Source organism: Zingiber officinale, chromosome 9A, assembly GCF_018446385.1.
Source record: "Zingiber officinale cultivar Zhangliang chromosome 9A, Zo_v1.1, whole genome shotgun sequence".
Lineage (NCBI taxonomy): Eukaryota > Viridiplantae > Streptophyta > Magnoliopsida > Zingiberales > Zingiberaceae > Zingiber > Zingiber officinale.
This window is the reverse complement of record NC_056002.1, coordinates 23,876,450-23,888,454: the sequence shown is the minus strand read 5'-3', so window position 1 is coordinate 23,888,454 and position 12,005 is coordinate 23,876,450. Positions and strand designations below refer to the sequence as shown.

The window sequence follows — 12,005 nt, the reverse complement described above, 5'->3', positions numbered from 1 at the left end:
AGTGGTTTGGCTACCTGACTTTGCTAGTATCAAAGTGGCAAAGTACGTACCACTTGAAAATCATTACAAAAAAAATAAAAGATTTATGAGCTCCTTCATTATCTATCTATATCATGTTAAAAGTAAAGAACCTATTTCATTCCCACATTTATCACTATATATATTCCTCGTATCTTTTCATATTTTAATTATATATAATTAAATTTTTATAAAATTTAAATTTACAAATGATTAATATGAAATAACATAAATAATTAAAATTGCATCCCCGTTGCTTACTCACTCACTCATTGGTCAACTTATAAGGACCCCACGGCTTGTCTTGGAGACTTCACTGGTGGCGGTCTAGGTGTAACCGTAGGAAATCAAATAATTTAATTCCGGAGATAAAAAAAAAAAATAAGGGCAAAGAATAAAGAAATATATCCTTTTTTATTAAATTTATTTTTTAATTTATCATACATTTACTATTCCATTTTGAATATTAAAATATCATTAAAGTGGTTTGGCTACCTGACTTTGCTAGTATCAAAGTGGCAAAGTACGTACCACTTGAAAATCATTACAAAAAAAAAAAATTAGAAGATTTATGAGCTCCTTCATTATCTATCTATATCATGTTAAAAAGTAAAGAACCTATTTCATTCCCACATTTATCACTATATATATTCCTCGTATCTTTTTCATATTTTAATTATATATAATTAAATTTTTTATAAAATTTAAATTTACAAATGATTAATATGAAATAACATAAATAATTAAAAATATAAATAATTGCATGTATCACGATTAATATTCCCTAACTTTCTAAATATTTCTATTATTTTTTTTAAATATATATATATATAATAAAAAATAACGAAGCTCCGTGAACCCTCAAAATTAACGAACGTTTGTTGCATTCCCGTCAAAGTGCGAGCTCTTAGAATCATTTAAACAATTATAATGGTGAAAATGAAATGTGTGGATTTTAAATATGTGTTTTGTCCTTTAATAATTATCAAACTCGAAGTGTGACATAAATAAAAACTATCATTTTATTTTATTTATTTAAATGAAGTTGAAAGAAAGCCTAGGAACTGATGAAGTCAAATTCTCTTATCTAAAATTTTTGAATCAGAAAAGGTCCTGTATATTATGGAATGAACATGTAAGAGTTTAAGATTGGTCCAGAGATCCTGAACCAGAGGATCCTACCGAGGAGCTGATAGATAAATTTTTGAGTGATTTCAAATTAGGCAAAGGATATGGAGATAAGGTCGTGACAAGAGGAATAAAAGAATAGAGGGAAGAAAAAAGTTAACCAAACTGTCCATTTTTAAAATTAATTAAATTGTAAGAACTGACTACCTAATTAAAAAAAACAGTAAGAGCTTGATTGTTAAAAAAAAAATAGCCATTAAGATTTTCAATAGTTTTAGGTTTGAGGTCGCTCTCGCGAGGATGGAGTTCTTGAGAAGGTGAGATTCCAAAATCATGTCATAAACAACAGGACATTGAAATTATTGGGTTAGTTATCGTGTTCAATTAAAAAATTAATTGTTAGGGAACACTGATAAGACATCGAAGCTTCACCTTTTTTATTATTTTTACCAAAAATAACTTTAAATTAGTTATGATCTCACTTGTACTATGTGTTATAGTAACTAGCTAGGACTTATAATTGTTATGATATGATGTTGATCCTAATGCTTATCTAATTGTCGGTTCAATTTCTTTGCATTTAGATTGGTCGAGTAAAAAGAGATAATTCAGGTAGTAAAAATAGAGTAAGATTTATTTTGACAATTCAATTAAAAGGATATTATTTTAATTTTGTCAAAAATAATCATGATTATTTGGTAGGCTACGATTTGATGTGATCCTCAACTAAATCTTCGCTATTTGTTTAAAGTTTTTAAATAAAAATAAAAAGATTAAAGATTAAAGATCGATCGGGACTGACCAACTAACGTTAGATGAGGGATATGAATATGATCCCTGTTGGGGGTTACATTACTCATTTCCTAAAGAGGTTAGAGAAAAGGATAACCCAAAAAGTATTTTTTTTTTTTAATAAAAAATTAATATTTCTGCTAACCCCTATCTATCACAAGAAATGATTCAAATAAAACCTTTAAGAAAAAAAATCAAAGTTATTTAGCAAATAAAAAGAAAAGACATACAATTATACTATCTGATCATGTCCGTGAGCGAGTAGACGGATGCTAAGGAGACTGTACTCATACTGACTAGGTGTCGATCGAAGATGACGTGAACCTCCTACGAGCTGAGTCTGCAACCACAAGTCGTTAGTGGCATGCCAGGGGAGGGGGTTCCCGGCGATGGCCCTCCGACGCTCAAGTCAATCATTGGCAGTAGGAGAATGAAGAATGAACTAGAGAAAAAAGGAGCAGCGTAACTGTACCTACAGTGATCAAAGCATACCTCCGTCGAAATCTGGGGGTCCTTATATAGGGCTCTCGAGAGACGCATGTACGCTTCCCAAGATGTACACGCTTCTCAAAGCATACCTGGAAAGGATGTGTCAGAAAAGCGTGTCTAACGTCATACCTTAACAGTCCGGTCGTATCTCTAACGTGATAGTGGAAGTTTCCACCGTACGATTCTCTATCTGACTATGCCGTCGACCACGCCACCTATCAATGACACTGATTCCCAAGAAAATATTACCAACTACTCCCTTTGTCTATTATTAGGTCGAGCGGGAGAGTCACTCGGCCGTCCGGGCGATGCAACGGCCGGGCTGAGCGTCCGTTCGGTCGATGAGCTGTTGCTGGCTACACCCCGTTGGGTGAAGGAGTCCTGCTGCCGAGTCAAGGCTGCATCCATTGTTTGGCCGAGCGGGATGGTCGCTCGACCTTCGTGTCTCCCTGATTGAGCTTCATGAGCATCGGAAGCTCGGTGTCTGACCGAGCTGTCGAAGTGTCGAACCGGCTACTCTTCCTGCTGACCATGGAGGTAGTTCGTCCGATCGGACGCCCGCCTAACGTTAACCACTTTGACAACCCTGCTGACCATGGAGGTAGTTCGCCTGATCGGACGCCCACCTAACGTTGACCACTTTGACCACCTATCAGACGGGCTCTACCTTACAACCGGATTACGTGTCTTCCTCTCAAGTCTAGTCGAAGGAAGCTGCAAGTCCGACTGACTGGGCAAGTAGTCTGGTGACCGATTGACCGATCCGTCAATGGGTTGGTTGGATTTCGATCGACCCGTGTAGGACTAACCTTTCTCTGCCGATTGGCGCTTTGAACCTTTGTACTTGGATTTTTTTCCTTATCGCTTCTGGAGGGGTGCGAGCTGGGCGGTCAATGTTGACGTCGCCCAAATCTCCTCGGAATATGTGCAGATCACCCCCATTAAGGTCGAGCACGCGCTCACGCCCATTAACTATGCAAGGGCGCCACGTGTCGCCGGCGCAGTCGTCACACGTTCGAGGTGACAGCTGCTGATGTGACGTTTGGCGATTCGAATTCAACGGTCGAATGTGCGCTCCGAGTTCCGTGCCGTAGATCGTACAGCTCCGGTAGGGGCACACATGATGTGCATATATTTTGTTAAATAAGGAAATACCGAATTTGGGACGATCGATCGTGCCACATAAAAGTTTTTCATCGACTACGAAGATAAATCGAGAAACACTCGTGGGCCTAGAAATCTAGTATTCTATTATCGCGTTCTACATTTGGAGAACAAATTCTTACAAATGTGCTATATTTGGGGATTGAATCACGGGTGCATGGGTGACAACTCAGCGTCCTTCAAAATATTGAATTAGGTAACACCGAATATAGGGCGATCAGCCTGGTCCCACAAAAATTTCCTACCGACTGTTAAGGTAAATCGTGAAGCACTCAAGGCAAGCAACCCAGAAGCTAAGCCAAACATTCCGTGATTGCGTGCCCCATTTGAAAAAAATACCTATAAATGCATCGTAACGAGAGATCGAACTGTGGATACTTGGGTAACAACTTACCACCCTTTTGTTGCACCGTAGCCCCAGGAGCGACAAATGATAAACCAGGTAATATCAAATCTGGGCACGATCAACCCAACCCCACGGAAGTGTTCCACGGACAACTAAGAGTAAATCGGGAAGCGCTTGTAGTGAGCGACCTAAAAGCCCAACATCCCATGGTTGCACATCCCATTTAGAGAAAAAATCTCTACAAATATATTGTAACTGGGGATAAAATTATAAGTGTGACAACTTAATACATTTCCGCTATACTATATAATGATGATATGCAAATAATATAGTGGATGCCCATGGTAGGGCCGGATCCAAAATTTTTATCAAAGAGTTAAAGAGCTAGATATGATAAAATACTTATATAAAAAAAATGATAATCTCAGTTAGCCTCATTGACTATCCCTGGGGTGACCGGTCCAGCCTCACGAAAGTTTTCCATCGACCACTAAGGTAAATCGGGAAGCGCGCGCGGCAGTCAACCAGACGCCCAACATCATTTTATTGCGCTCCCCATTTGGAGGAAAATTCTTGCAAATACGCTGTAGCTGAGGATCGAACCACGGGTACCTGAGTGACAACTTATATATCTTACCACGACATCATGTCCCGAGGACAAATACTTATATAGACAAGAATCATTCCATAACAAAAATTAAAGTATAATAATAAAATTTAAATAATATTTTTTTAATTAACAATGACTATCGATAAAGAACATTTATGACGAAAAATAAAATTTTCCAATTCGAACATTTGACTGCAGATTAATATAGACGAATTTAGAGGATATTTTATTAAGTATAATTTATGTGTAAGCTTTTTAAAACTATCCTTATAATAATGTTATATTAAAATATTTAAGAGGGGCAGCCACCCTTGCCCCTTAGCGGAGCTGCCCCGGAAGAGACGCCAGTAAACATATAATGTTAGTTATATATAGAGTATAGTCTATACGTCCACCTGTGAAAACTGTTTATTTTTTAAAATTTTAATTCCCTTTAATTTAAATATTATATTTTAAATCATAAAATTCTGAACTCTAAACTTTAAGCTCTAATTCTGAATCATAAATATTAAATACCAAAATAAATTTAAAAAAATAGTACGTGAGCAAGTTAAAACTAACATTTCCTAAGTCATGAATAGATTGAAATTAAAAATATTCATAAATATTTTATTTCACTTTTTTTTTTCAGAATTTTATTTTTATACTTTAATTATAACTAATGTATGAATATAACTAGGACCGAGCCGGTCTTCATCATTATATTAAATTGTGAGAATCCGGCTATATATATATATATTTAATTTTTAGAATTATTATTAAAGATAATTTTATAATTGTATAAGTCAATTATATCGGCTCTCATCATTTTTTATATTTAATTTTTTAAAATAATATTTAATTAATTTTTATTAATAATATTTAATTAATTTTTATTAATAATATTTAATTAATTTTTAATTAACTTAATTATTTTTTTTAACAATATAAATTTATTTTCTGGCGGGCTGGCCATTTAGGATTTACTGATTTTTTTTAATACGTATAACTAATATTCAATGATCAAAAATATTTTTTTTTTAATTTTCTAAACCTCCCGTTTTTTGTCGCTCGCCTCGCCCGCCGTTACAACCGGCGACGGCGCCTACCTCTCTCTCTCCACCGTCGTATCAGGTCCTGCTACTGCACACCTTCTCTGGTCGCTTTCTCTCTCACCTTATCCTCTTCTCCTTCCCGGATCCGATCGCTTCATAACGTTACTCCGTCTGTTCTCTGATGATCGGCATCCCTAATCAGCTTGTTGTTTTTCTTAGATTTTGTCTGTAGCTTCGGCCGGGTTGTCTGCGGGATTTGTGATTCTTCATTTTTTCTGTAGTTTCAGGTGAACGGAGGATCTGGTCGTTACTCTCGGATATGACTTCAGCACAAGATCCATTCTATGCAGTGAAAGGGGAGATTCAGGAATCCGTAAGTTCTATATTTGGGTGATTCAACTAATTCGGAGTTAATTTATTCTTCCAAGTTTTTGTTTTGCTCGATTGCTTCGTACAATCTGCTCTGTGAAGTGCTCTTCATGATTCCTGGGATGAATGATTAGCGTACGCTGAATTTGAAATAGTGGGCTGCATGTGTCATGCCCTGAGTGAGACCCTTCCCGTGTGAATATTATATTTTTCATATATAGCAAGTAAATTCACGATTATTAATAACTAACAATCGCGAATAAGATTTGGCAAAGACGAAAGAGCTCAAATAAGATTTAGCAAAATCGCACTAGGTTTGGGTTCAATTAGAGATACAATGCATGTGCAGGCTCAAACTTTTGGCAGATGTGCTCAAATATATTTCAGGTTATTTTCCACCTCATAAAATATCCATAATCTCACTTGCCGGTTAAGATGAACAACTTCCTTTTTTATTTTCTATATTCCCCTCAATTGGTACATACATATAAATTAACGAAGGTGCATGTTTATTTTGCAAAAGTAATGGTGGAATTTTCTTAATGGATTCTCCATTCAAGCAAGAGAAGGGGATAAGGAGGAATGAGTATCGCTTGCCACAATATCAACCACAGCCAAAGTCTCTCTTTAAATTAGATTGCAAAACAATGCTTCAGTTTGATCAAAAAGCTAGTGGACTTGTCTTTCGCCAGCAAGGATACAAGGTAGGTGGCTATCAAATTTGTACAGATGAGAAGGTTGTGAGTGGTGTTGTTTCTGGCAAATAGACTCCCAGCCTTCTCCTAGAGGGTTCATTAGTGGAATAGTGGTCAGTAACAATTGCTAGTGGAGATGACATTCAAGGGAAGAGAGAGATATGGATGCTTGAGAAAAATTGGGCCACTGGCTTGCTGTTTTGCATGAAGACAAGTTCATTGTAGTTGATTGGTTGAGAGGACTGAGTCTTGTGGTTGAGTGGAGAAGGTCAGGGAGGCACAATGGGGACTGAGTTTGGGCAAAGGTGAGAGAGTTGCAGAGATTACATGGGTCTCAATCATGAGGTATCATTGAAGGACTGAATCCCACAGAGACGAAGGCGATCAGGTCTTGTAGTGTGCAGATGGGGATAGTTGTTGGTGGAGAAGGTGAATAATAGTGAATAGGGCTTGATTGGGATTAATGCCTGCAATCTTTGAGTTTGAGGTAGGATTCTTCTCTTTCTTAAATGACAAATCCATTAGGTATTGGGTCAGCCAAGCAAGTGGTGAGCATTGAGGGAGTTTAGTGTGACTAGATGATGAGAGAGATTCCTCCATTGTTTTTGTATAGTAAATGTGTAGTTTCATTAATTTGTATGCATGTATCATTGAGAGGAAAATAGAAAACTCTAGTTGTAGAAAAACAAGGGAAATTTTGTGGGCAATGCTGTCACTTTGCCCTTGTGTTTTAGTTAGCAAGGGCTGTGTTGTTATATTGGAGAAGCTTGAAATGTTGAACATAATAAATTAGCAAAAAAAATGTATAAAGATACGAGAATGAGAAAAGTTTGCCAAAGAATAAAGGACATAGTAGTGGATTATGTCTTCTATTTGAGCAACCTAGTGTGAAGGGGAGCCTTGGCGCAACGGTAAAGTTGTTGTCATGTGACCAAAAGATCACGGGTTTGAATCCTGGAAACAACCTCTTGTAAAAAGCAGGGTAAGGCTGCGTACAATGGATCCTTCCCCGGGACCCCGCATGGCGGGAGCTTCGTGCACCAGGCTGTCTTTTTTTATTTGAGCAACCTAGTGTTCCATATTAATTTTTATATCAAATTATATTAAGGGATAATACATAGTGTAGTCGCTGAGATCTGCTCATATGGAACCATAAAAATAAGGAAGTTTCTGACATTGAGTTTGAAAGAGGTAAAATCATCAGTCTCTAAGGCAAACTGCACAAATAAAAGCTCATGCTTCCAACTAAAGGCAATCATAAACATTGACAAAGAAAAAAAACTAAAGGGTCACAAAGACGTTTTGTGTTTGACAGGAATATTTGAAAATTTGAAGCATGACAAATGAAATTTTAGTTTTTTGCTTTGCTTTGTCTATGTGATAAGATGTTCTTCCATGCAAGTTATATTTGTTGTTTGCTCAACTTTAGTAGATTTGGTTCGCAACTTAGCATAGCACAGATCATCCTGATACTGTTGTATTTTTTCCATGGATTCTAACTTATAAGAGCATTATAGATTGAAAAAGAATCAACATATATTATCTTTATCAGCAGCAAAAAAACAAGTTTAGATTCAAAACTAGAAATTTATAGTCTTAAGTGAATTGATGACCTTGCTTCTTTTTGTTTTTCCAAAATTGGTGATTCTTACTGTTGTACTTTATGTTTGAATGATTCTTTTGAAGGACATAAATTTTTTTTACCTCCAAGAACTATTTATAGTACATTTTATCTTGAATTAAGTCCTTGGGGCTGACATTTGTCTATGATTTCATCTGTTGTGTTTATCTATTTATGTCTGCAGATTGATACACTGCAAGTTACTTTTCATCAATGGAAACAGACACCTTCATACACAGGAGAGCTAGTGCACCTGACAAGAGAGCTACTTACCAGCTGTGAGAACATAAAGTGGCAGGTACTGCCTTTTAATTTTATTGGCACTGATTACCTAAAACAACTAGTGGGAATACAAATTTAGTTTGAGGGATTGGTATACATGATAGATCTGGGATTTCTATATGACAACTGAAGTTGGAATATTTGTGAACAATTGCTAAATAGGATAGTCAACATAAAAAAGGAGTATTTTTCAATACTTTTTCTCTTTTCCTTGGGCAGGTGGCACTGGACCATACTTAAATTTGCTTCCTGATTGTTTGTAATATTCAATGTTTCCCTGAATTTGTACTTCTTTCTGTGGGAAGGTTGATAAATTGGAGAAGGCAATTGCAGATTCTTCCAGAGATCCTGCTTGGTATGGACTTGATCATGTTGAGCTTGAGAAAAGTCAGAGATGGACTGCCACCGCTCATAATCAGGTAAGCTTAAACTGCATTAATTTAATTTTAACATATGATGAGAGGAACACCTTAATCTTTTGCAAGTTTTGCTAAGACCTGGTGTCTTCCCCATTCATCACAATTTTAGTAGTGTTATAGGTGGACACTGTGAAGAGAATTGTAGAGGCTGGCAAGGAAAAGCGGAATCTGCTTAGCTCAGATGTAAAAGGCGTGCATAAAGAGCTGATGCAAATTCCAGATGGCAATACTTCTCATGCTGAAGGATCAAACCAATACAAAAAAGATTATTGTGATTTTATTACCTCAGAATCAGATCAACAAGTACTCCTCATCAAGTTATTTGTTTACTCATAATTTGTTAATTATATTATATTAATGAAAATGTTAGAGAAGCTGACCTTGGTGCATCTGTTACACATAATTTGGAATTGTACTTTTTTATGGGCTCTCTCAAGCTTGTTGATCAACCATCTAGTCTAGATTTTCTTTTTATGTAATTATTGATCACAAGTAGGACTAATTTTGTGCTACTACTGTTAATGCTGTTACAATATTTGTGAAATATCGCATCTCCACCCTTTTAGGAAAAATGTGGTACTGCCACGTTAGCGGCCCCCTCATGACCGTCCCACGCCATTGAAAGGGAGTTCAACTGGAACCCAGATTGGCAAGTGCATGGATAGGGGTTCACAGAGGTGATAAAATCCCTTGTCAAGTTTTGACCCCCTGACCACTACAGTCATTATCCTATGCACTTACTAACTGAGTCAGCCCGGGGGCCATCTACACCCTTTAGGGGCTATCCCAACCCATGGGTATTTTGTCAACAAGCCTTATCCACTGACAGTTAAGGCAATTTAATTAGCATGGAATTTATTTTTATTAAAGTGGATTTTGAGCTATAAAGAGATGCCTTTTAATATCTAAATGGCCTACAAATGGCTTTAAATGAAATTCAAGAGTAGATAAAATAACCTTAAATTGCTGATACTTATGGCTTGTTGCCATATTGAACTCTTTTTTATAATGCATCTCAGTATTTATCATGATCATTCAGGAGACAAAACGAGGAGCTTGATGAGCTTAGTGCTAGTGTCCAGAGAATTGGAGACATGGGGCTTACCATTCACGATGAACTCATTGGGCAGGTACGTTGAACAAGAAGTACATGATTACATTGTCTGACCTGACAATCATTCGAATAATAGATAATGAACATAAATATTAATTGAAGTGCATGAATATGTTCCATAGATAATAAATATGAATGTTCATCTTCCTCTATATCACCATCCAATAATTTTCTATTCCTAGGTTTTTTTATCTGTTCCTTCAAACTGATCCTGTGGTTTAGAAGAATTGTGAAGCTCCCAAGTTGAATTTCTTTTGGCATTTAATTAACAAGACTTCTGGCTTGCAGGAAATGATATTCGATGAACTAGGCAAGGAAATGGATATCACTTCAAGCAGGCTTGACTTTGTCAAGGTTATTTCCTTTCTTCTCTTATTAATTATTATTTATTAAATTTCTATTTGTACAACATGACTCCACTTCAGCATTTTTCCACAAAAGTTAAATATTCAATTTGGTATTTTATATGAAAGTTAGTAGCCAAAACATGATTAATATCTTATTTGCCTAAATTTAACCAAATTTACACCCTATTTGGAATCCTATGGAATTGAATTCCTATGGTAATTGGAATTCAATTCCATAGTTTGGAATGAATTTTTGAGATGGATTTGATATGGAATTCAATTCCAATTCCATTCAAAACGTGAATAGTAAATCAGACCTCAAATGGTCAGATTTGGATAGGTATTTATCATGAACAACTAAAATTAATTAATTACCCTTTTAACTTAAAACCCTTTTTTCCATCTGTCGACTCTCTTGTTTTCTCCTGCCTTTCTCCTGTGCGCCGTTTCTCCTTGTGTCGAAAACTTCTCCTTGCACCATTTCTCCCGTGCGCCACCTTCTTCATACTGCTATCTTAACTGTGCGATCCGTTCTTCCTATTCTCTAATACTTAACTTGATTATTCAATTATTAGTTATGAGGATAAAATGGTTAATGTATAAAAATGGAATTCAATTCAAATAGATTCCAAATTAAAGAATTAAATTCAATTCTATTATTCACTAATCCATTCGGAATTGAATTCAATTCCTGCCAGAATTCAATTTCTAATGGAATTCAATTCAATTCCTTCACTTAAGTTGTTTCCAAACAGGGTGTTAGCAAAAGTAAAGAGACTAAATCATTTCAGTCTGAATCTAAAAGCTCAAATCAATTTTGAGCTGGATTTTGAAGACTGAATCATTATTGATCTGGTTTTTCATTAAGATCTCCGACTAATACTGAAAGAGAATTTGAATGCGCAGAGAAAAGTTGCAATGGTGATGAAGAAGACCGGCGTCAAGTGCCAAACCATGATGATAGCGTTCTTAATTGTACTCTTTATACTTCTTTTTGTTTTGGTATGCTTCACGTAAAGGAAACAAAGAAAATAAATTATGACCATCTTGTGCTTTTTGTAGTCACTGTGATTCTTGAACAAATTCTGCGGCTTTATCAAGTTTAATCCTGAGTTAGACCTGTTTGATTCTATAACAAATTTTTTACCGACCATAAAATCTCAATTGAAACACAGGGACACCAGAGCTTCCAACTCCACGGGCGTTCAAAAATATCCCATGATTTCAACCCTCGATGCAGGGGAAAGAGAGGAATTTAGTGATGTACGGTGTATTTATAAAAAAAAATTCTCTAAATGGAGGATGTAATCAAAGGATATTAGATTTCTACATTGGTCACCGTGTATATTTTTCGATTTATCCTAGTAGTTGGTGGGAAATTTTTGTGGGACCGGATCGGTCATCTTATGAATAGTCAATGATGCTAACTTGGATTATTATTATTTTGAAATAAGGGAATTCGATCTAGTGATTAACACATAAAATACTGTCAACTTAAGGTCTGAAGTTCGAATCTCATTGTAGTTAGAGGTAAATATTTTTTTCATGCACTAGTCATTGCTCTAAGGGTTAGTAGC

General features: G+C 36.0%; 1 protein-coding gene across 2 annotated transcripts; it reads left to right on the top strand.

Annotated features, from left to right (window-relative positions):
• Nucleotides 1-5,691: 5,691 nt before the first annotated feature.
• Nucleotides 5,692-11,819, top strand: LOC122018658 (syntaxin-61-like). Of its 2 annotated transcripts, none has more exons than XM_042576048.1 (7): nt 5,692-5,954; nt 8,451-8,564; nt 8,854-8,967; nt 9,088-9,284; nt 10,007-10,097; nt 10,370-10,435; nt 11,604-11,819. In XM_042576048.1, exons 1-7 carry the CDS (start codon nt 5,901-5,903, stop codon nt 11,685-11,687), a joined length of 720 nt encoding a protein of 239 aa, XP_042431982.1. In that variant the 5' UTR covers nt 5,692-5,900; the 3' UTR covers nt 11,688-11,819. The 2 variants fall into 2 exon arrangements, with proteins under 2 accessions (XP_042431982.1, XP_042431980.1); XM_042576046.1 differs by lacking the exon at nt 11,604-11,819 and adding an exon at nt 11,335-11,544.
• Nucleotides 11,820-12,005: the final 186 nt, after the last annotated feature.

Bases quoted from the DNA above. Each gene is read 5' to 3' on its own strand.
- LOC122018658 (XM_042576046.1), top strand. From the start codon at position 5,901: ATGACTTCAGCACAAGATCCATTCTATGCAGTGAAAGGGGAGATTCAG. The intron at 5,955-8,450 runs GTAAGTTCTATA...TTATGTCTGCAG, and splicing joins AAGGGGAGATTCAGGAATCC to ATTGATACACTGCAAGTTAC. The intron at 8,565-8,853 runs GTACTGCCTTTT...TTCTGTGGGAAG, and splicing joins GTGAGAACATAAAGTGGCAG to GTTGATAAATTGGAGAAGGC.